At 47.3% G+C, this 25,703-nt stretch overlaps 1 protein-coding gene across 1 annotated transcript in view; it reads right to left on the minus strand.

The window, feature by feature from the left end:
- Positions 1-25,703, minus strand: part of CCDC33 (coiled-coil domain containing 33) — a 144,027-nt gene that overhangs the window by 52,267 nt on the left and 66,057 nt on the right. Inside the window, exons 14-15 of the mRNA XM_066592363.1 lie at positions 1,857-2,011; positions 1,652-1,700 (exon numbers count right to left, since the gene is read on the minus strand). Coding sequence (XP_066448460.1) covers positions 1,652-1,700; positions 1,857-2,011 — 204 coding nt within the window. The remainder of the gene's footprint in view (positions 1-1,651; positions 1,701-1,856; positions 2,012-25,703) is intronic.

Consider the following 25,703-nt stretch of genomic DNA (forward strand, 5'->3'; position numbering starts at 1 on the left):
CTTTGCAGTACATGCGATTTTCACGCGTTTGAAATTGCATGTTGTTATAATAGGAAAAAATTAGAAAATTGTATGGCATTCTCATGTACATGCTTCTTCACTCACCTATAGCAAATAACGAGCAGGTTTTCTGTGAACTCACAGATAAAGAGAACATTTTGTGATTGTACCATTTCACAACATTGCACATGTAAACAATGGGTTCAGTTTGCATGCAAGCTTTCTGCTCTCACAGCGCACAAAACTCGCACAGGAAACTCGCTTGTGTAAATACACCCTTACCCAGTGGTTTCCCATTTAGGGCTTATACAGGCGAATGTAATTTCCTCCTCTTATGCGGCCATGATAATCACGGCTGCATAACGGGACCGGCGAGCATACTAGTAAGGGTGACCCAATCAGAGTTATAACCACCCTCTGCTTTCTATCATTGAGCCAGTTACTAGAATACCTATCAGTCCATAATATATATGGCTTTGCTGAACACATTACACGTTAACTCCTCTAAGTATTTCTGTGACCAGGCGTAGCTAGCTAGCTAATAAATGTGAAAGTGCCTGCACTGCCAATGTTGGTCAGAAGAGGGAGATCCTACACTTCATATTTAGCATAGAGAGTGAGTATTTTGTCTACTACTGTAATAGGAAGCATAAAAATCTATTTTTCACTTCAGTATTGTAATAAGCAGATAGTATGAAGCAGCCAACCCACAGTAACCTAATAAGCATTTCCTTCATTTAAAGCCTACATAAATTAGCATAAATATAGTACTGATATAAAGGCATCTAACTTTAAAGTTTAAGCATCAGTGTTCTGATTAATTCATTAACGACTATGGACTGGTGCTCTGTATTTTGCTGGAAAGAACACAGCAAATGTGTGCTCCCATGGAGATCATAGCTCTCTGCAGAGTAGACCATTTATAGAAAAATTGATGTAGAAAAAAAAGAAAAGTGTTCCCTCTGTCTATTGTACAAAAAAAAAAACTTTAAAAAATGGAAACATAAGAGATGTAAGTGTTTTATGTGTGCGATTTATTTGATATATTCAGTTTATAGATTTAATTATAGCAGGGGTGCACAACCTGGGGCCCGGGGGCTACATGTGGCTCGCCATGTGAGGTCACAACCATTTGGACACACAATAATCTGTGTGTGGCTACTGAAATGTAGTTTCCATGTCAAATAGAGAAGGAATAGCACATAGATTGGGAACAGAATGGACAAGTACTAATGGCGCGCTGCGTAGTCATGTCTGGGTCCCCTATATATTAGGAGGATAAAGTCTTCTGACCCTTTTGGCACTCCAGAAATGAGTATATGAATTAGAGGCATCGTATATGCATGAAGTTCTATCCATTGTAGTTTATAGCACTTATGAAATGTCAGGCCATTACTTCGACATCCATCATCTAGAATGGAGAGAGCCATGATCACCGTCTCATCCTCTCTGGAGTGCAGATAGGTGGGAGTCCTCGAAGTTGAACTTTCTTTAATGTGACATATACTTTGGATGTACTATAAATGTCTCAAAATCTAAATATCCCTGTGGTCCTGGGAAACGGCTCAGCATGGCAATGTGGCCCTCAGACCACAAAAGGTTGTGCACCCCTGACTTATAGCATGCACACATACATAGTCTCTCCGCTTACTTGTTCTTGGTGCTCCATCACATGATCCGCAGGCACTTCCATACTATTGCTAGAAGAAATCAGAAATATTTCAGCTCAGGTGTTCCCAGGGAGAAAACAAGTCTGAGATATAATTCAATTTTCTTAATACAGGTAGGGTCTAGTCCCTCACTCACTTCCAGTACTGATGAGAGCAGGTAACTCCTAGTTTGTCCTTATGTCTTACCTCAGGTATTGGGGAGGGAAGTTCTTGTTGGGCTGCTTTGGAAGATCAGCCAGATCAGTGGGCCTCTGTTCTCTTGCAGTCTGTAGAACCCATGGGTCCGGAAGGATCTCAGCCAGAGCATTGTAGGAGGGTAAAGAAGGGGCATCATTCTGTAGCTGCAAATAAAGAAAATGACCAAGTAAGTAACTACTTAATTAAGAAATTGATACAGAATATATCCAATCATTTACTATAAAATACACAACAAATGGTTATACTTACTGAGGAAGAGTATGGTCTATAAAAGCTATCCATCCATGAGAATTATGGGGCCTCTTAACTGTAATCTAAAGTGATGATGTGAACTTGACCTATACCCAAGCTAATATATCAGAATTTGCCAATTAACAGCAGTCCATCTGTGTAATGGTCTATGTCCCTGTATAGTAGTGCGCAGATCTGTTCTTCATAATATGCTTTGTGTCATATTCAGCATACTGCTAATGATATACAGAGGTAGATGCTCAGCTATTGGTACATAAAGTATAGCTGTGCACCTAACCCTATACTAAGGAGAGATAACAGCACTTATCTCTATAGGTGAATGGGCAGAGTTAAGTGTTGCACAGTTACCGTACTAACTCCGATCCAAACATACACCCTCCTCCCTTCACCAAATAGCAACGGCAGCTCCAGCTCCTACTACTCACCTGTTGTGAAGTAGCCAGCGTGGAGGGCAGACAGTCGCTTGGGGCACAGGAGAACCAACATCCACGCCCTGTCCTCCTCCTTGTTTACTTTTACTTCTTAGAATCGCTTTCTTAGTTACATTGTATCATGTCTTCTCTCACCCTATATCTAGCTGTATCAATGTATCCCATATAGACGCCTTCTTGCAAATATTACTCCCTACTCATCAATGTGACATTTACTAACACGGACACAGATTTTCCTGCAGTAAGGTTAATTCTCTTACACTCTTTTCATGGACACCTCGCTGCGCACGCAGGTTGTCACAACACTGAAGCTCCCTGGAAACTGTCACTAGGAGGAAGAGGGCAGGACTTGGGGACATCGGAACTAGTATAGCCTGTGCAATTACATGCAGACCGAGATGTGATTAGAGCAATGTCATCTGTCTCCGGAATTCACTAATATCGTCTGGGAACATTTTAGTCTTTAGTTTTTAAATGATAGAATTTCAAGTAAGCAGGCCAGCAAATAATCAAGGGGAAAAGGGGAAACAGAAAATAAAATACATATATATATTTTTTTATTATATAGAAACCATCATTTAACAACTTTTCTTTGCTGTTTTCTAACCCATTAGGCCAATTACTCTCACAGCAGAAATGCTGGTGGATTTTCACAGCAGATTTTTCAGTTGAAATTCCGTAACATTTACAGTAAAAGCCATGTGGAGATTTCAAAAATCTTCTTCACATGCAACAGAAAATTTCCGCAATGAATCACCAGCGTTTTTGAAAAATGCTGTGGATTCTAAGGCCGCCTGCACACGGGCGGATTTGCATTGCGGAATCCAGAGCGGGCGTCCACCTCCGGATTCCGCGGAGAATGCCGCCCATAACATGCTACGGAAAAATGCAATTTCCTCTGCACAAACAGAAATTGTTTGCGAATTGCGATCTTCTAAGTGCGAAGAAGAAATTGCAGCAAGCTGCAAATCTGTTTGGCTTCCGTGCGGACGGCTTCCATTGATATTAAAGGGGTTGTCCCGCCTAGTGACGACGCAGCATAGTCCGTATTGTTCATGTGCGCCGCTGCGCCGGCACATCTGCAGCACAGATTAGAAGACTGCAGACAGGTACACATGGGTCACCAGTTGGGCACAGGTTTGGATTCCGCTGCAGGATCCCGCATGCAGAATCTGACCTGGCCGTCTGCAGGCGGCCTAAATCTGCTGCATGTCTATTTATGTTGCGGATTTTAGCTCTTGAAATACAATAGGTAATATCCGTTGCAGATCCACTAAAAACTGTTGCAAAAATCTGCATCTTTCAGGTACGGATTTTGCCACTGTGGCTTTGCGGTGTATTTGCTGCTAGTGTTACACTGTATGTCAATTGTGAAGCTAGCCTTACAATAGAAGGTAAATTGCGTCACCTTTTCAGCGTCATTCACTGATGTTATAATACTGCCATAAAGTGGCCAAATAATAGTCTAAATGCTATCACATGTCATACTACGCCAAACTAATGCCACAATAATATTCAACATAATATCAGCATATGTATCCAGATTTTACGGATGTTTTTTTCCTTTTCGAGGAGTGTATAGCAAAGGGAGGGAAAGTATATAGGAAAGATTCTACTTTTCTTTTTATTTTAATTTACTTCAACTTTTGTGTCAAAGTGACACCCATGAAAGCACCTTCATATCAGATTTATGAGGATGCAGACCTATCGTTTGACGCGGCATATAAAATCGGAGGCCAAAAACAGTCACTGATGTGCTATTTTTCCCGTTGTGATTTTTTTTAAGTGCCCAAAAATTGTTCAACTGAATGAATACAGTGGGATGCAATTCTTAAGATGTTTGCAATTTTGGGGCATATATATGGTTGCGTGAATAAGGCCACAGAGTGGGATTATAGCTAAATGTCTAAATATACAGTATGTGATTTGTTTTTCTGTTTGATATACAATGCATACCATTTGTAATTCTGTTATAGAATACCAACATAATTAAAGGGGTTTTCCAGGCAAAATACGATTGATGTCCTATACTTGGGATGTCATCAACAGTTAATCAGCTGGGGTCCGCTGCTCGGGATTCTCGCTGATCAGCTGACCCCCTGACCTACTGATTTCATTGAAAGCCTTTATTTTTATAACCATAGATGTTAGGGCTTATTCAGACGGGCGTATATCGGCCGTGTTTTCACGCCCGGCCGATATACGCTGCCCCTCTGATGCATTGGCTTCCAATGCATCAGTACACAGGGGCGTATTTCCGCGGCGTAAAAGAGAGAGGAGGTGAGCTTGCAAGGGGTGGGATGGGGGGAGGGGGAATGTCTCCCAGGCCCCACGGCAATATGGCCTCGGCGTACATGCGCCGGGCCCTTTGCCGTTCAGGCGTTTTTTACAGCACTGGCGGGCACATTTAGAAGGCCTACGGCCATTTAAAGGAGATGTCCCGCGCCGAAACGGGTTTTTTTTTTTTTCAACCCCCCCCCCGTTCGGCGCGAGACAACCCCGATGCAGGGGTTAAAAAAACCACCCGCACAGCGCTTACCTGAATCCCGGCGGTCCGGCGTCTTCATACTCACCTGCTGAAGATGGCCGCCGGGATCCTCTGTCTTCGTGGACCGCAGCTCTTCTGTGCGGTCCACTGCCGATTCCAGCCTCCTGATTGGCTGGAATCGGCACGTGACGGGGCGGAGCTACACGGAGCCGCTCTCTGGCACGAGCGGCTCCATAGAAGACTGCTGAAGACCCGGACTGCGCAAGCGCGGCTAATTTGGCCATCGGAGGCCAAAAATTAGTCGGCACCATGGAGACGAGGACGCTAGCAACGGAGCAGGTAAGTAAAAAACTTTTTATAACTTCTGTATGGCTCATAATTAATGCACAATGTATATTACAAAGTGCATTATTATGGCCATACAGAAGTGTATAGACCCACTTGCTGCCTCGGGACATCTCCTTTAATGGGCCCTTATGCTAATTGGAGTGTAGCTACCTGCTTCTTTTCTGCTTTGGTTTATTGGTATTTTTTGATTCTGACCTGACTCTTGTACTATCTTCTCAGAGTGTCATAAACCATTTGTAATTGAAGCTTTTATAAGGTCATCATACAGTGCCAAAATAATAGCAAAAGCCATATCAATTCCCCCACAATACTGTATATACACTACTGGTCAAAAGTTTTAGAACACCAATTTTTCCAGTTATTTTTTACATTATGGGGTTAATCAGATGTGCGTATATCGGCCGGGTTTTCAAGCTCGGCCGATATACGCTGTCCCTTTCTACGGGGGGAAGGGAAGCAGGACGGGAGCAGTGCACTGAGCTCCCGCCCCCCCCCCCCCCCTCCGCCCCTCGCCACTGCTTGCAATGGGTTGGCAGAATGGGGCGGAGCTAAGTTCCACTCCTGCCCCTCCCATTGCAAATAGTGGTGAAGGGCGGAGAGAGGGCGGTAGCTCAGTGCACTGCTCCTGGCCCGTCCCCCTGCAGAAAGGGACAGCGTATATCGGCCGGGCATGAAAACCCGGCCAATATTTCCACAAAATCTAAATAAGCCCTAATACAGTTCAAGTCCGGCAAATAACATTAAATGGTTCAAAGATTTAGAAGTTAAAATATTTTGAAATTTTAACCTGAAACACATCAATAGTCTGAATTTATGATTTTTTATCAAAGGTCTTTTTTTCAGGAAACACGTCAAGGACAGCTGCTCTGCAGCACAGAAAGCAAATCATGGTTTGAAATGGGATGCAAACTATTCCTACAGGTGTCTTAACTTTTGTAGATTACTTTCAAACCCTCTAATTCTATATAACCAGTGATAACAGCATTTTAATACACCATACAATACTCTCTGGTGTACTCCTAGTTGGTCAGGGGTTTCTATTACAGCAAGACAATGATCCAAAACATTCTTCTAGGTTATGTTAGAACTACTTAAAAAGACAAGAAGAAGCTGTCAGGCTTCACAGAATGGAATGACCTGCACAGTCTCCAGAGTTAAGCCCCATTGAGCTTTTTTGGGATAAACTAGACAGAAGGGTAAAAACAAAGCAACCTAAGTGCAGCACATTTTTCCTTCACACTCGTGGAAAGGAATTGCGTATTCTGAGAGTGGAGGAAAAATTACAGCATGCTCCATTTTGCTGCGGACTCTGTACGGACGGCCTCCATTGAAGTCAATCCAACAAATGCCATTTTTCATAAAATAGGATTTTCTGTGCTGTAACTTTGGAATAAAACGTGATCTCTGCAGTAAATATTTAGAAGGTATGTGATTGATTTTGGCTATAACATTTTGTTAATGATACTTAAAGGGGTTGTCCCGCGAAAGCAAGTGGGGTTCAGCACTTCTGTATGGCCATATTAATGCACTTTGTAATGTACATCGTGCATTAATTATGAGCCATACAGAAGTTATTCACTTACCTGTTCCGTTGCTAGCGTCCCTGTCGCCATGGTGCCGTCTAATTTCAGCGTCTAATCGCCCGATTAGACGCGCTTGCGCAGTCCGGTCTTCTCCCTGGTGAATGGGGCTGCTCGTGCCGGAGAGCTGGTCCTCGTAGCTCCGCCCCGTCACGTGTGCCGATTCCAGCCAATCAGGAGGCTGGAATCGGCAATGGACCGCACAGAGCCCACGGTGCACCATGGGAGAAGACCCGCGGTGCATCGTGGGTGAAGATCACGGCGGCCATCTTGCTAAGGTAAGAAAGAAGTCGCCGCAGAGCGGGGATTCAGGTAAGTACTAAACTGTTTTTTATTTTTAACCCATCCCTTGTGTTTGTCTCGCGCCGAACGGGGGGCCTATTGAAAAAAAACAAAAAACGTTTTGGCGCGGGACAACCCCTTTAATGAAAAGTATGTAACCACTCTTGCCTCAATTTCTTCAGAAAATGGATATGTCACTTTGGAAATCACCTCTGCAAATGCTCTGCGCTACTTTTTTCCTTCAGTCAGAAGCTGGTAGCATGGATGCCCCTGGCCTTTTTGCTATCCATGGCAAATCTTCCTACATTGCACTTGTGAAAAGTGCAGGGATAAATTGTATAAATCCCATTCTGTCAGAGCAAGACACTGTCTGGAGGCAAAGTTCTAACCCCACCTTGTCGATGGTGCACCCCTGGATACTAGTTACCAGAAAGTGGTAGTTTTCCCATCACCACCACTACCACAGAATATTGAATGTCCTGAGATTCAATATTGTGCCCATATTACTCTACATTAACTGTATGTTCAGACATTCCATTCTGTATGACCATTTAAAAATAGTGTACCAAATGCCACAGAAGCAGGAAATTGACTGCCATTAAAAATGGGAAACAAAGTTTTTTTTCTTGCATACAGTTGTATTGAAAAGCATAGTAAAACATGATGTGAACCTAGCAATAAACTGCTGCTATTGGGCCCTAGAGATACAGTGCTTGGTGCTGACTAATTTCAACTCACTTTAATGAGTTTTCTTCTCTTTTCTAATTATCACTGGTTTGCTTAGAAGTCACAGGAGATCTTCTAATTCAGAAATCCGCAGTAACATAGGCAATGTCATAGAAACAAGTTTGCGATGCAGAAATAATTAGGAATGGTGAAAGGTCAGGGCAAGTCATATTCACATTTTCATAAAATAACTTTATATAAACTTATGTATGCATGAGATGCAGAAACCTGATCTAGTTTCATGCAAGAATCACAGTTTCTTTTCAAATATATTGTATATAGAGAGAGGTAGAGGAGCCCCTGTAGTGGCGTGGTTGAACCACTGTGGAGCTATATGTCAAAAAAATGATTCATAGAGAAGGGGGGTTCTCTGCTGAAGAGCTACCTGATAATGCTACACCTGAAAAGACTCTTTAACTCCTTCACACTCCAGGGCCTACAGTTACGCCCTGGGCAGGCAAAATTTGTATAGAGTGGGGTACAGTAGCTAATCCCACTCCATACATGACAGGTGCCAGGTGTCAACGTTCAGGGCTGCCATGACTGATAGCCTGTAGCATGTCCTGATAGATTGGCTGCGAGAACACAGTATAATGCAATATGGTATTAACTATACTGAGTGAGCGATCACGTAATCGCAAGCTGAGATCCACAATGAGGACTAACAAATGTGTAAGAATTAGTAAACAAAGAAGTTTTAATAATTTGGTAAAATAAACGGTAGTAAAAGTTTTTCTCAAAACCCCTTTTTCCCATATTTTATCATTTAAAAAAATCAAAACAAAAAACACCCAAAATATATTTGGCATCATTGATAAATTCTGATCTAACAAAGTAATGCATTATTTATCCTACACGGTGAACGTCGACTCAACTTAGAAAGTTTAAACATTTTTTTAGTACATTATATGATACATGAAATAGTGCCATGGTAAAAACAACTTGCGCCATACAAAACAAGCCATCAGACATCTACATCGATAGATAAATACAAGAGTTATGATTTTTTGAGAGTGGGAGGAAAAATCAAAAATAAGAAAAAAGGGGCATGTACGTCATTAAAGGGTTAAAAAGAGATTAAAAGGGTTCAAAAGAAAGTTGGCGCTCCCAGTCTGGAGAGAAAGATAGAGTGCACAAAAAGTCCAGTGGAAGCTGTACAGTTGTAGTGAAGAACTGAGAAATTGATGAGCCAGTATACCAGAACTATCTGAACAGGACCGATCTCTCAAGAGGAGCACCCACCCTGAAAAGGGCGATTCCACTGGTGTGAGAGAGACTGGGAACCAGTCTGAAAACACTGGTGACAACTGGTACTGACACTAACTACAGAAACTATGGGAACGAAGTAGAGATGAGCGAGCACCAAAATGCTCGGGTGCTCGTTACTCGGAACGAACTTTTCGCGATGCTCGAGGGTTCATTTCGAATAACGAACCCCATTGAAGTCAATGGGCGACCCGAGCATTTTTGTATTTCGCCGATGCTCGCTAAGGTTTTCATGTGTGAAAATCTGGGCAATTCAAGAAAGTGATGGGAACGACACAGCAACGGATAGGGCAGGTGAGGAGCTACGTGTTGGGCTGCATCTCAAGTTCACAGGTCCCACTATTAAGCCACAATAGCGGCAAGAGTGGGGCCCCCCCCCTCCCAAAAACTTTTACTTCTGAAAAGCCCTCATTAGCATGGCATACCTTTGCTAAGCACCACACTAGCTACAACAAAGCACAATCACTGCCTGGATGACACTCCGCTGCCACTTCTCCTGGGTTACATGCTGACCAACCGCCCCCCCTCCCCCCCACAGCGCACACCAAAGTGTCCCTGCGCAGCCTTCAGCTGCCCTAATGCCACACCACCCTCATTTCTATTTAGAAGTGCGTCTGCCATGAGGAGGAACCGCAGGCACACACTGCAGAGGGGTTGGCACGGCTAGGCAGCGACCCTCTTTAAAAGGGGCGGGGCGATAGCCCACAATGCTGTACAGAAGCAATGAGAAATAGAATCCTGTGCCACCGCCATCAGGAGCTGCACACGTGGGCATAGCAATGGGGAACCTATGTGCCACACACTATTCATTCTGTCAAGGTGTCTCTGCATGCCCCAGTCAGACTGGTAATATGTACCTTAACAGTAACCGCGTTGGTGGTAATGTGGTGGTGACTGCGGACCTAGTAGCGCGGTTTTATTTTGTTGGTTTTCGGAATGTGGCCAGGATTAAGTGGGCCGTGGCGGGGGGATGGTGGGGGGGCTCTCTTGTAGTGTCGGTAAAGGTGAAATTCTTGGACTGCCACCAGACGAACCAATGCAAAGGCATTTGCCAAGAATGTTTTCCCTGTTGGAGGAGGAGGGGGATGTTTTTGAGGCACTACGTGTCCTCTCCACGTGTCCGTGGTTATATGCACCTTAACAGTAACCGCGTTGGTGGGAAATGGCCTCGCCGCCATCATGTCTTTGGGAAGCCTCTGTTTCCACACCCCAGAGACATACCATTAGCAGCGGTATAGGCAGAGCCCAGAATTCGTAACATTTCAGCCGTAGCATTAGGACAGGCCCCACTAACATATCACTAGCAGCATTATAGCGGGAGCGCAGTCTTCGTTCCATGTCAGCAATAGTAGCACTCAAGACAAGCCCCAGTAACAATTCCGAAGCAGCATTATAGCGGGAGCGCAGTCTTCGTTCCATGTCAGCAATAGTAGCACTCAAGACAGGCCCCAGTAACAATTCCGAAGCAGCATTATAGCGGGAGCGCAGTCTTCGTTCCATGTCAGCAATAGTAGCACTCAAGACAGGCCCCAGTAACAATTCCGAAGCAGCAGTATAGCGGGAGCGCAGTCTTCGTTCCATGTCAGCAATAGTAGCACTCAAGACAGGCCCCAGTAACAATTCCGAAGCAGCAGTATAGTGGGAGCGCAGTCTTAGTTCCATTTCAGTAGCTGCAGTATAGCCAAGGCCCAAGTTACATTTATGTAGCTAAAGTGTAGGCCAACCCCACACACACGTCTGTACCATGAGTGCAGGCGAAGAACATACAAATTGCTATGATTACACTGTAGGTGAGGGCCCCAAAAAATTGGTGTACCAACAGTACTAATGTACCTCAGTAAAAATTGGCCATGCCCAACCAAGATGGCAGGTGAAACCCATTAATCGCTTTGGTTAATGTGGCTTAAGTGGTAACTAGGCCTGGAGGCAGCCCAGTTTAACGAAAAATTGGTTCAAGTTAAAGTTTCAACGCTTTTAAGAGCATTGAAACATATAAAAATTGATTAGAAAAATTAGATGAGTGAGCCTTGTGGCCCTAAGAAAAATTGCCCGTTCAGCGTGATTACGTGAGGTTTCAGGAGGAGGAGCAGGAGGAGGAGGAGGAGGAATATTAGACACAGATTGATGAAGCAGAAATGTCCCCGTTTTGGATGGTGAGAGAGAACGTAGCTTCCATCCGCGGGTGCAGCCTACGTATTGCTTACGTATCGCTGCTGTCCGCTGGTGGAGAAGAGAAGTCTGGGGAAATCCAGGCTTTGTTCATCTTGATGAGTGTCAGCTTGTCGGCACTGTCGGTTGACAGGCGGGTACGCTTATCTGTGATGATTCCCCCAGCCGCACTAAACACCCTCTCCGACAAGACGCTAGCCGCAGGACAAGCAAGCACCTCCAGGGCATACAGCGCTAGTTCAGGCCACGTGTCCAGCTTCGACACCCAGTAGTTGTAGGGGGCAGAGGCGTCACCGAGGATGGTCGTGCGATCGGCTACGTACTCCCTCACCATCCTTTTACAGTGCTCCCGCCGACTCAGCCTTGACTGGGGAGCGGTGACACAGTCTTGCTGGGGAGCCATAAAGCTGGCCAGGCCCTTAAAGACTGTTGCACTGTCTGGGCTGTACATGCTGCTCGATCTACGCACCTCCCCTGCTACCTGGCCCTCGGAACTGCGCCTTCTGCCACTAGCGCTGTCGGATGGGAATTTTACCATCAGCTTGTCCGCCAGGGTCCTGTGGTATAGCAACACTCTCGAACCCCTTTCCTCTTCGGGAATGAGACTGGGAAGGTTCTCCTTATAGCGTGGGTCGAGCAGTGTGTACACCCAGTAATCCGTAGTGGCCAGAATGCGTTGAATGCGAGGGTCACGAGAAAGGCATCCTAACATGAAGTCAGCCATGTGTGCCAGGGTACCTGTATGCAACACATGGCTGTCTGCACTAGGAAGATCACTTTCAGGATCCTCCTCCTCCTCCTCCTCCTCCTCAGGCCATACACGCTAAAATGATGACAGGCAAGCAGCATGGGTACCGTCAGCAGTGGGCCAAGCTGTCTCTTCCCCCTCCTCCTCATCCTCCTCATCCTCCTCCTCCTCCTCCTGAACGCGCTGAGATATAGACAGGAGGGTGCTCTGACTATCCAGCGACATACTGTCTTCCCCAGGCTCTGTTTCCGAGCGCAAAGCGGCTGCCTTTATGGTTTGCAGGGAACTTCTCAAGATGCATAGCAGAGGAATGGTGACGCTAATGATTGCAGCATCGCCGCTCACCACTTGGGTAGACTGATCAAAGTTTCGAAGGACCTGGCAGATGTCTGCCAACCAGGCCCACTCTTCTGAAAAGAATTGAGGAGGCTGACTCCCACTGCGCCGCCCATGTTGGAGTTGGTATTCCACTATAGCTCTACGCTGCTCATAGAGCCTAGCCAACATGTGCAGCGTAGAGTTCCACCGTGTGGGCACGTCGCACAGCGGTCGGTGCACTGGCAGATTAAAGCGATGTTGCAGGGTGCGCAGGGTGGCAGCGTCCGTGTGGGACTTGCGGAAATGTGCACAGAGCCGGCGCACCTTTACGAGCAGGTCTGACAAGCGTGGGTAGCTTTTCAGAAAGCGCTGAACCACCAAATTAAAGACGTGGGCCAGGCATGGCACGTGCGTGAGGCTGCCGAGCTGCAGAGCCGCCACCAGGTTACGGCCGTTGTCACACACGACAATGCCCGGTTGGAGGCTCAGCGGCGCAAGCCAACGGTCGGTCTGCTCTGTCAGACCCTGCAGCAGTTCGTGGGCCGTGTGCCTCCTATCTCCTAAGCTGAGTAGTTTCAGCACGGCCTGCTGACGCTTGCCCACCGCTGTGCTGCCACGCCGCACGACACCGACTGCTGGCGACGTCCTGCTGCTGCTGACACATCTAGATTGCGAGACAGAGGTTGAGGAGGAGGAGGGTGCTTTAGTGGAGGAAGCATACAGCGCCGAACATACCACCACCGAGCTGGGGCCCGCAATTCTGGGGGTGGGTAGGACGTGAGCGGTCCCAGGCTCTGACTCTGTCCCAGCCTCCACTAAATTCACCCAATGTGCCGTCAGGGAGATGTAGTGGCCCTGCCCGCCTGTGCTTGTCCACGTGTCCGTAGTTAAGTGGACCTTGCCACTAACCGCATTGGTGAGGGCGCGTACAATGTTGCGGGAGACGTGGTCGTGCAGGGCTGGGATGGCACATCGGGAAAAGTAGTGGCGACTGGGAACTGAGTAGCGCGGGGCCGCCGCCGCCGCCATCATAGCTTTGAAGGACTCCGTTTCCACAACCCTATACGGCAGCATCTCAAGGCTGATAAATTTGGCTATGTGGACGGTTAACGATTGAGCGTGCGGGTGCGTGGCGGCGTACTTGCGCTTGCGCTCCAACACTTGCGCTAGCGACGGCTGGACTGTGCGGTGCGAGACATTGCTGGATGGGGCCGAGGACAGCGGAGGTGAGGATGTGGGTGCAGGCCATGAGACGGTTGTGCCTGTGTCCTGAGAGGGAGGTTGGATCTCAGTGGCAGGTTGGGGCACAGGGGGAGAGGCAGCGGTGCAAACCGTAGGCGGTGAACGGCCTTCGTCCCACCTTGTGGGGTGCTTGGCCATCATATGTCTGCGCATGCTGGTGGTGGTGAGGCTGTTGGTGGTGGCTCCCCGGCTGATCTTGGCGCGACAAAGGTTGCACACCACTGTTCGTCGGTCGTCAGGCGTCTCGGTGAAAAACTGCCAGACCTTAGAGCACCTTGGCCTCTGCAGGGTGGCATGGCGCGAGGGTGCGCTTTGGGAAACAGTTGGTGGATTATTCGGTCTGGCCCTGCCTCTACCCCTGGCCACCGCACTGCCTCTTGCAACCTGCCCTGCTGCTGCCCTTGCCTCCCCCTCTGAAGACCTGTCCTGAGTAGGCGTTGCACACCAGGTGGGGTCAGTCACCTCATCGTCCTGCTGCTCTTCCTCCGAATCCTCTGTGCGCTGCTCCCTTGGACTTACTGCCCTTACTACTACCTCACTGCAAGACAACTGTCTCATCGTCATCGTCCTCCTCACCCACAGAAAGTTCTTGAGACAGTTGGCGGAAGTCCCCAGCCTCTTCCCCCGGACCCCGGGAACTTTCGAATGGTTGGGCATCAGTGACGATAAACTCCTCTGGTGGGAGAGGAACCACTGCTGCCCAATCTGAGCAGGGGCCCGAGAACAGTTCCTGGGAGTGTTCCCGCTCCTGAGCATGTGTCATTGTAGTGGAGTGAGGAGGCTGGGAGGAAGGAGGAGCAGCAGACAGAGGATTCGGATTTGCAGCAGTGGACGGCGCAGAACTGTGGCTGGACGATAGGTTGCTCGAAGCATTTTCTGCCATCCAGGACAGGACCTGCTCACACTGCTCATTTTCTAATAAAGGTCTCCCGCGTGGACCCATTAATTGGGCGATGAATGTGGGGACGCCAGAAACGTGCCTCTCTCCTAATCGCGCAGCAGTCGGCTGCGATACACCTTGATCAGGAGCTCGGCCTGTGCCCACACCCACACTTGGGCCTACGCGTCCTCGGCCACGTCCACGTCCTCTAGGCTTACCCCTACCCCTCAGCATGCTGTATTACCAGTGATTTGATTTCCCAGGCAGGAAATAAATTGGCGCAAGCCTGCAGGCCAAATATAATGTTTTCGCTTTTTTTGCAAAGGGAAGGCCCCACTGCGTATATTCAATGAACAATAACTTTTAGAACTGTAGTGTGGCCCTGAAAAAGTGACACACAACTTAAGTGTAGCAGAGTTTTTAACTCTGGCAGAGCAGGTATTTGCCAGTCAGGAAAGACAATGGCGCAAGCCTGCAGTAAATCGTAGCTGGTTGCGTCTGATTTTTGTACGTTGTCCACGCAGCACACGCGTACACGGAGACCTTAGGACTGACACAGGCAGGCCAAATATAATTTCTTTTCCTTTTTTGCAAAGGGAAGGACCCACTGCGTATATTCAATGAACAATAACTTTTAGAACTGTAGTGTGGCCCTGAAAAAGTGACACACAACTTAAGTGTAGCAGAGTTTTTAACTCTAGCAGAGCAGGTATTTGCCAGTCAGGAAAGACAATGGCGCAAGCTTGCAGTAAACCGTAGCTGGTTGCGTCTGATTTTTGTACGTTGTCCACGCAGCACACACGTACACGGAGACCTTAGGACTGACACAGGCAGGCCAAATATAATTTCTTTTCCTTTTTTGCAAAGGGAAGGACCCACTGCGTATATTCAATGAACAATAACTGTGTTGTGGCCCTGCCTACACAATTCTGTCCCTGTAGTATCAATGGAGGGTGCAATGCTCTGCACAGACGATTTTTAGAAAAAAAAAAATATGCAACACTGCTAACAGCAGCCAGCACAGTACTGCACACGCTTAAATTTGGCCCTAGAAAGGACCGTTGAGGTTCTTGAAGGCTACACTCACTCCTAACACTCTCCCTGCCTATACACCACTTCTGTCCCTAATGCCGGGTGCAATGCTCTGCACTGCCGATTTTGAGGAAAAAAAAAAACACTGCTAGCAGCAGCCTGCACACAGGTAGATGTGGCCCTAAGAAGGACCTTTGGGGTTCTTGAAGCCTACACTGACTCCTAACGCTCTCCCTACAGCAGCACCAGCACGATAGTACTTTCCCTCAGCTAACTCACAAGGCATGTGTGGCGAGCCGCGGGAGGGGCCGACGTTTATACTCGGGTGACATCTGATCTTCCCAGCCACTCACTGCAGGGGGGTGGTATAGGGCTTGAACGTCACAGGGGGAAGTTGTAATGCCTTCCCTGTCTTTCAATTGGCCAGAAAAGCGCGCTAACGTCTCAGAGAGGAAACTGAAAGTAACCAGAACACCGCGTGGTGCTCGTTACGAGTAACGAGCATCCCGAACACCCTAATATTCGCACGAATATCAAGCTCGGACGAGTACGTTCGCTCATCTCTAGAACGAAGCACAATACTAATTAACTTAAACTACACTTCTGAATGTTGGATCATAGAACCACTGGAGTGATGGCCAGTACACTAGATGTATAACCAGCACTTCTTATGGCAAGGCACTGGTTGAAATACCTTAACATAAAAAGCTAATAGACAGGCTAGCAGGGTTATCTGTCAGCTCAGTCAATCAGTGCAGTTACCAGATGAAGATGCAGCTTCATTCATGTCCAGCACAGAACACACAACACCTGGTGCATTACATGGTCTGGAGCTGTCAGCTGACATACGTCAGGACATCCATGCAACCCTGAAGTCACAGCACAGTTGGTGCCATGACACTTACATTTGGTTGGCCATGGAGTTGCCTTCCTCTAGACCAGATAGTTGGGTCAGCAAAAGGTAGAACTCGATATATGTCATTTTCACAATTACCAGTAGCTACTGTATAAACATGTAGGTACATTTCCACATTCTTGGTTAGATCACAACACAGTGTGTAAACCAAAGCCTTATATGTGATGATAAGTCCAGCTAAAATCTAGCTACCTTTTACAATGCTTCACATTTATCACCAGTAAAGTATTTGGCAGATGGAGGCTTAAGAAAATAGGATTCTTGAGATCATTAAACTAACAAGGGCTAGTTCTAGTACAATAACATTATATGTTGAGTGAAAAAACAGTTTTGAGGTGATACAAAAACGGTTACTTATAAAAACACGTTTTTTATGAGATGTTGGGTTTCTTAGAAACGCCATTTACCCAGTCTGATACAGTGAAAAGACTTACAAAGAACGTGTGTCTTCCCTTTCGGCACTCCTCGCCCTTGTCTTGAAATATTTAAACATTCCCTACTTCTTGGAGCCTTCTTCACTTTCCCATATGAATTAGATATTATAAAAATAGAGCATAGCATGTTTAATGCCCTGAACACATCAGAGGGAGTTTCCGTGCAAACAAATTTGTTAAAACCTATAAATGACCTAACTGTACTCTTATGACGTTAAGAGCTCTAAAAGCTTTATGCAACTAATTATGAAATGGATGAAAATGATTTGTGTCTATGCAAATACTCACAAATGTAGTCAACGAGGACCTTAAAAGGAAACTGGAAACTGGTAGATGCAGAAAGAAAATAATCAACATTTAATAAAAAGGTCACTGTGGAACAATGTAATTGCCTTCCACTTTATTATTGTACTATACCTCTGATTGTAAAGTACCGTATATACCGGCGTATAAGACGACTTTTGAACCCCGAAAAATCTGCTCTGAAGTCGGGGGTCGTCTTATACGCCGGTAATACAAAAAAAAAAAAGTGTAAAAAAAAAAATCATTACTCACCTCCCCCGGCGTTCTGTCGCGCTCCGGCAGGATGTCGCTCGCTCCTCGTCCCCGGCGCAGCATTGCTTTCTGAATGCGGGGCTTGAAATCCCCGCCTCCAGAAAGCTAATACACACGCCGTCAGCCAGTTACAGCCATTCAATGACAGCATTGAATGCCTGTGATTGGCTGAAGGCGCACGTGTGTTAGCAATCACACCCATTCAATGATGTCATTGAATAGTGTGATTGGCTGAAGCCACGTGAGTTTTAGCCAATCACAGCCATTCAATGATGTCATTGAATGGCTGTAACTGGCTGACGGCGTGTGTATTAGCTTTCTGGAGGCGGGGATTTCAAGCCCCGCATTCAGAAAGCAATGCTGCGCCGGGGACGAGGAGCGAGCGACATCCTGCCGGAGCGCGACAGAACGCCGGGGGAGGTGAGTAATGATTTTTTTTTTCCCCACTGTATTACCGGCATATAAGGTGAAAGTTGGGGGGTCGTCTTATATGCCCCGTCGCCTTATACGCCGGTATATACGGTAAGTAATTCCAGTAATGTCAGAAGAAGCTACGGGTCAACATCCTTCAGTATTATAAGTCTTGCATTTACATTAACTTATACATTAGCTATGATAACAAAAATACTGCATCAATAACGAAACTGTTTTGCCCATATTATCACAACTGAGTTACTTTAGGTCAGTGGAAAATATGCTTTTCCTTTTAGCTTGACTATAAAAATGAATAATAAGGCAGAATAAACAAATAGCCCAGATGCCTGAATTGGCAGATTGCATTATTTGCTCTTGTTCTTGAATGGTCAACCCTTTTCATATAACCTTGCAATGAAACCTGAGACAGCCACCCAAAATTGAAGTGAAAAATAGGATTAGAGGTGTAGTCTTCCTAAAGAAGAGGTCCAAAATACATATAATATTTAAAAGTATTGAAGCCAGTTAAACATGCACAGAAGGAAAAACTAGGTGCAGCATAGAATAATTTTTGCAAACTGAGGGCTTCTTCTGATGGGTGTGATTGAGTCCCATTATGTGGTCATGATAATCACATATTGGGATTGATTTCAATGGTTTTGTTTTCATTAGTGGTATTCACGCCCATTAATAGTATGGGCAAAAAAAGATAGGACTTACCCAATCTTTCTCGCACGTAGTTAATACTATGTGAGGGAAAGATCTGCAGGACGTATTTTCCCAAAAAACTGATTCATGCACAACTACACTTCAGATCTTATATTTAACTGTGAGATTTAGACAATACTCCACTTTAAAGGGAACCAGTCACATTGAAAATGCAGTCCAACTTAAAGGCAGCATGTTATAGAGCAGGAAGAGCTGATCAGATTGTTGGAAATCACAGAATACTACAGAATACTACTACTGTGGTGCTGTCTGGAGGCTCTCTAGGCTCAGCAGATTGTGGTGCTGTGTCTGTTCTGGCTGTTCGGTGAAAGCATGGAGGGAAGGCACAGCTTGAAAGGATTTCCGGTCATGAAGACAAGTGCAGGCTTCTCTCAGCATAATGGGTGAATAATCAGCTGCACAAAGGGTTCCTTGAAGTTTTAAGTAGGCTTTTCTAGCTGCAGGACAGGGAGAGATGCCAGCAGGAATGATGGCTTCACCTAGCTGCAGATATCCTTCGCCCCCCTCCTTCTGGCCCTGTCTTTCTCTCTCTCCACTTTTTCCCACCTCTCAACACTTTTATATTTCCCTGCTGCGACACAGATCAGGGGAGAAAGGAAATTCCCTAGTCTCCTCCACTCAGGGGACTTGTTTCAGCTTGGCTGTGGTTAGCTCTGCCCCTCGACCAATCCGAGAGCTCCTTTCTTCTTCTGGTCAGGTGGACCAATGGCAGTGGAAAGTCCTTTTGCTGCATATTGAGGATTTTTACAAGTCCTCAAACGATTGCATTACAGTGAAAATGACTAAGCTAAATTAACCCATACATTCCCTATTCGAGCCTCAACCTTTATTAAATGGAAACCTGCATCACTACCCGTTTCTAAATGAGCTGCAGTTAGGACAGTGATTCTGGACTTGAGGTTAAGTCTTTTACTGTAGTGCTACACTTCAGGTCACTATGGTCATCTAGGCCCAGATAAAAAACAGAAATGGATTTTACCAACCAGACAAGATGCCACTGAGATCAGTGGAGGTAACTGCACTGTAATTACTATGACTGTGTAGAACTGGCAACTAAGTCATATGGTGAATGCATTATTTAGGTGTATCCTAGAGCCGAGCCGCTCTATCTAAACCCACCACATTATGTGTGCGCTGCCTATAGTTCTTTTTTATGGGTGGACGCCAATTCTAAGTTTTGCTATGGGGCCCCATGATTTCTATGTACACCCCTGGCTATAGAACAGTATTACAAGAAGACCCTTGCTTGTGTGTCCTTCAATTTAAAACATTTTAATAATGGTCTATTTGATTTATCTGGGAAAAATGCTAGTAGTGCAGGTGCCTTGGGAACGCTGTATAGAGAGCAGCCAATGATATACAAGATGTTGCATTCTTGATGCAGTACATCAAACGTAGGTAAATGAGATGGAGATGATGAATGCAGCAACAACATGATAAGGATGAATTAATTCAATTATGTGCTGAGGCAAAAAGGAATTAGATGCAAATGATCTCAGTATCAAAATACGTGAAAAACACAAAATCCAATTCCAGAGGATATGTACTACATGAATATGTCTAGTACAAGCACTGTACAATACAAGCATATGGGAGTTATGGAAATTGTTTATATAAATATGGCATTTTTTCAAGAATCACTACTATTTGCTTTTGCATTAGTTCATTATTAACTTTCTACAGAACATTAGACCAGGAGCTGAATGATGCCAATCCCAACCAATCTTAAAACTACTCATACTTGATGTGCTTACATGGACCGAAAGGGTTTCATTATATGATAAAAGCAAATGGGCATCCTAGAACATATTGAACAGCTTATGAGGTGGCTTTACAACAACCAAGAAGCAACAGTCATAACAGCTTATGGAAACACAGATTGGTTTGGAATCGAGAAAGGTGTATGGCAAGGCTGCATTCTATCACCAGTCTTTCTCAGTCTGTACGCAGAACCAATCATGAGGCGATGCAATCTGGACGAATCAGAAAACTGAGTCAAAATCGGTGGCAGAAATGTCAACAACCTCTGATATGCAGATGACTCCACCCTGCTTACGGAAAGTGAAAGGGACCTGGAATACCTTATCCAACAAGTGCAAAAGGGAAGTGAATGCATGGGACTGTACCTCAACAGCAAGAAACCGAAAGTCATGACTACAGTAGGCATTGGTATAGTGAACATAAAAATTAACAACGAAGAAGTCAAGTCTGTCAGAACCTGTAACTCTCGGGGCCGCCGTGCCCGCACCACCGGTCCTGCCACCCGGGCTACAGGAGTGCGGCGTAGGGGAGCCCCGGTTCTGGTGATCTCCCCGGGCCGCTGTAAGACTGGTCGCCGCCGGGTTGCTAGGGAGGCAGCTGGTGCTTCTAGTCACTTGACTACCAGGCCGGCTTCCCTAGTAACGGTCTGTGCTGCAAGACTGGGGGCGTGCCCCCAGCACCTCCCTGATTAGCCCTGCTGCTGTCAGGCTCCCCGCCCCAATCAGCTTCTGGGGCGGGAGCACTGACAGCATTTAAATATGTGTGTTTTCCTGTCAGGCGTTGCCAGTGTTAGTTTGGTTCTCCAGCTGCACCCGCGTTTATCCTGACTGCTCTTGTGACCTCGGCTTTTCTGACACCTGCTTTTGGACTTGACTACGTTTTTGCCTGACCCCTCTGTACTGCGTACCCTCTTGTTGCCTACCCGGATTGTCTGACCATTCTACCGTTGTTTGTCTCAGTGTCTGTTTGTCTCCCGTGTCCCGCTTCCCTAGTGAGGGTAGGGACCGTCGCCCAGTTGTCGCCCTGGGGGTTAGCCCAGGGGGGCAAGTAGGCAGGGACAGGGGTTGCGGGATATCTCAGGGACCCCCATATCCCGGACACTGTCCTGACAGTAACACTGGCCGAACGAAGGTCAGACCCTTGCATCCGCCCGGCGACTTTGAGCCCCTCGATGGAGGCCGTGGCGGCTGTAGCGAACCAGGTCCAGGTCCTTACGACCCTTGCCCAGGACCTAACCGCCCGCTTGCAGCCACGGGAGCAAGTGGCAGCTGCAGGCCCCATGCAGCCCCCGTCCGCTCCAGGAACAATGTCAGAACCTCGAGCCACGCTTCCGGATTGCTTCTCCGGAGAGAGAGATCAGTTTTTTGCATTTAGGGAGAGCTGCAAGCTCTACTTTGATCTCCGCCCCCACTCCTCTGGTACTGAATACCAGAAAGTGGGAATCGTAATTACCCGCCTGAGGGGAGAGCCCCAAAATTGGGCTTTCTCGCTACCAGCTGGCTCTCCAGCCCGACTATCCCTTGACGCCTTTTTTTCCGCCCTGGGTCAAATTTATGACGAACCCGACCGGGCGGGCTACGCAGTCTCCAAACTTCTGGCCCTGCGCCAGGGTTGTAAGATGGCGGAGGACTACTGTTCCCAATTTCGTCAACATTGTACGGAATCCCGGTGGAACGATGCCGCCCTAAAAGACTTATTTTTGACCGGCCTGTCTGAGGGTCTCAAGGACCTACTTGTGGCCCACCCAGAGCCTAGAACTCTGGAGCAAGCCATGTCGCTGGCTATTCGAGCCGACCGACGTTTGAGGGCCAGACACGCCGCTCGGACCACCCCACTCCCCACGTCTACTTCTTCGACTGACCCGACCTTTCACCCTCCCACCACCGAGGCCATGGAGCTGGGAGCCATGACCCCCAAGCAACGACGGGAACACCGCCTGAAGAAGAACCTCTGCTTCTACTGTGGGGAGCCGGGTCACCGCATTGCTACCTGCGCTAAGAAGCCACGGCAGGAAGAACTCCCGCTCCTAGGCAGTTGTCGGGGGGACTGTCTAGGAGCCAAGGTACTCCCTGTGTTGTCCAAGATGTTAGTGCCTTGCACCCTAGAATTTCATGCTTTCCACCGTACGGGGCAAGCCTTTGTTGATTCTGGGGCTGCGGCTAATTTCGTTAACTTTAATTTCGTTGCTCAACTGTCCGGAGTTTTGTTACGTTTAGAGACTCCGATTCTGGTTTCAGGAGTGGACTCCACTCCATTGCAAGCAGGGGTGGTTAATCTGGTTACCCCTGAAGTAAGGTTTACGATAGGAGCCTTACACGTGGAAACCTGCACCTTTCTAGTGATGAGAGATTTGTCTGTGGACGTCGTCCTAGGCCTCCCCTGGCTCCGGGAGCACAACCCGGTAGTAAATTGGGACACGTTGGAACTGGTAAGGTGGGGTCCCCGCTGTGTCAACCACCTTTGTGCGGTGAAGGTGGGAATCTCCACCTGCGAGGGGAGCCCCCTACCAGAATACCTCTCCGAGTTTTCTGACGTGTTCTCCAAACAATTATCTGAAGCTCTGCCCCCTCATAGGGAATGGGACTGTAAAATAGACTTGATTCCTGGGGCCAAACTTCCTAAGGGCCGCATTTATAACGTTACGGTCCCAGAGAGAGAATCCATGAGGGACTACATCCACGACAGTCTGGCCAAGGGGCACATCCGGCCCTCAGAATCCCCGGTGGGTGCCGGGTTTTTCTTCGTTGAGAAGAAGGATGGGGGTCTCCGGCCCTGTATTGACTATAGAGAGCTAAATAAAATCACAGTCCGAAACCAGTATGCTCTTCCACTCATTCCTGACCTCCTCAACCAGGTCGCTGGTGCCCGATGGTTTTCCAAACTTGATCTCAGGGGAGCATACAACCTCATCCGCATTCGGGAAGGGGATGAGTGGAAAACCGCCTTCAATACGCCCCTCGGGCATTTTGAATACCTAGTTATGCCTTTTGGATTGTGTAACGCCCCCGCCATTTTTCAGGGGTACATGAACTCAGTGTTTCAGGATATCATGGGGGTGTTCGTGGTTGTATATCTAGACGACATTTTGATTTTTTCCGCCGACTTGCCGAGTCACCATACTCACGTTCAGACTGTGCTAGCTCGACTCAGACATAACAAGCTGTTTGCTAAACTCGAGAAATGTGTTTTCGGGGTACAAAAGATATCATTTTTGGGGTATATCATCACGCCATGCGACTTCCAGATGGATCCTGAAAAGGTGAAGGCCATCACGGAGTGGGCCCAGCCAGGGTCGTTGAAAGCCCTTCAACGCTTCCTCGGCTTCGCCAACTACTATCGCAAATTCATTAAAGACTTCTCCGTGGTGGCTAAACCTCTAACGGACCTCACCAGAAAGGGGGCAGATGTGAGGACCTGGTCTTCTGAGGCTCTGAGGGCCTTCGATACCCTAAAGGCGGCGTTCTCTTCTGCACCTGTCCTAGTACAACCGGATCTGTCCAGCCCTTTTGTGGTGGAGGTAGATGCCTCTGAGTTTGGTGTGGGAGCGGTACTGTCCCAAGGTCCCTCCACTCTCACCAACCTTAGACCGTGTGCCTATTTTTCTAGGAAATTTTCTTCCACCGAACGGAACTATGATATAGGCAACCGGGAATTGCTGGCGATTAAGTGGGCTTTCGAAGAGTGGAGGCATTTTTTGGAGGGAGCCCATCACCAGATCACGGTACTCACAGACCATAAAAACCTCACCTATCTAGATTCCGCTAAGAGGTTAAATGCTCGGCAAGCCCGCTGGGCCTTGTTTTTCTCTCGGTTCAATTTTATTGTTACCTATAGACCCGGTTCTAAGAATGTCAAGGCTGATGCCCTGTCTAGGAGTTTTGGTTCTCCGGAACCTTCCGAGCCGGAGCCTGAGAACATTCTCCCCCCTGGGGTGGTCCTCGCTGCTGTCTCCTCCGACCTTTCACCTCTCATTCACGCCGCTCAACAATCTGCTCCTGAAGCCCTTCCGGAAGGTAAATTATTTGTCCCATTGTCACTGAGATTGAAAGTGTTAGAGGAGACACATGCTTCAGTCCTAGCTGGACACCCCGGCATCAGGGGTACTCTGGAGTTAGCGGCCAGACTCTATTGGTGGCCGCACATGGCCAAGGATGTACGGGTATTTGTGTCCGCGTGCCCGGTTTGCGCAAGGGGGAAGAATCTCAGGAGACGTCCTGAGGGGCCTCTTCTGCCCTTGCCCATTCCGTCCAGGCCATGGTCCCATTTGTCCATGGATTTTATTACTGATCTGCCATCCTCGCTGGGGAATACGGTCATTTGGGTAATAGTTGACCGTTTCTCTAAAATGTCTCATTTTGTTCCGCTTGGCAAGTTGCCTAACGCCAAACTTTTGTCTGAGATGTTCATCAAGGAGATTGTTCGGTTACATGGGATCCCCGAGGATATTGTGTCAGATAGAGGGGTTCAGTTCGTCGCTCGCTTCTGGCGAGCCTTCTGTAAAAATCTAAACGTTAATTTGTCCTTTTCCTCCGCTTTCCATCCCGAGAGTAACGGACAAACGGAACGGATGAATCAAGAACTTATCCAGTATCTGCGACTGTTTGTCTCTGATAACCAGTATCAGTGGGCCAACTACTTACCTCTCGCCGAATTTGCTATTAACAACCATGGTAACTCGTCGACCCAACTATCACCTTTTTTTTGTAACTATGGGTTTCATCCCCGGTTCTCGCTTTCCACTCCTTTTGTCTCGAACAATCCGGCCGCTGACATATCCGCTGAAGAACTGTGCACAGTTTGGGCCCAGGTTCGTAAGAACCTTCAGGGTTCCCAAGAGAAACTGCGTAAATACGCAAATAAAAGACGTACTATCTCTGCACCTTTTGTGGTCGGGGAGCAGGTTTTATTATCATCCAAGAATCTGAGACTTAAGGTTCCCTCCCTGAAACTTGCTCCCCGGTTCATTGGCCCATTTACGGTTTCTCAGGTTATCAACCCGGTGTCATATAAGTTGGCACTTCCTGACCCCTGGAAGGTCCACAAGGTTTTTCACAAGAACTTGCTTAAGAAGTATGTGACTCCAGTTCTCCCCACCCAGAACCCGCCTCCTCCCTCTCTGGTACAGGGGGAACTGGAGTATGAAGTAGAAAGGCTTGTGGATGCCCGACGGGTTAGAGGTGGGCTGCAGTACCTGGTCCACTGGAGAGGATTTGGCCCTGAGGATAGGACGTGGGTCCCTGCCAGGGACGTTCATGCGCCACGCC

Source organism: Eleutherodactylus coqui, chromosome 2, assembly GCF_035609145.1.
Source record: "Eleutherodactylus coqui strain aEleCoq1 chromosome 2, aEleCoq1.hap1, whole genome shotgun sequence".
In the NCBI taxonomy this organism is placed as follows: Eukaryota; Metazoa; Chordata; class Amphibia; order Anura; family Eleutherodactylidae; genus Eleutherodactylus; species Eleutherodactylus coqui.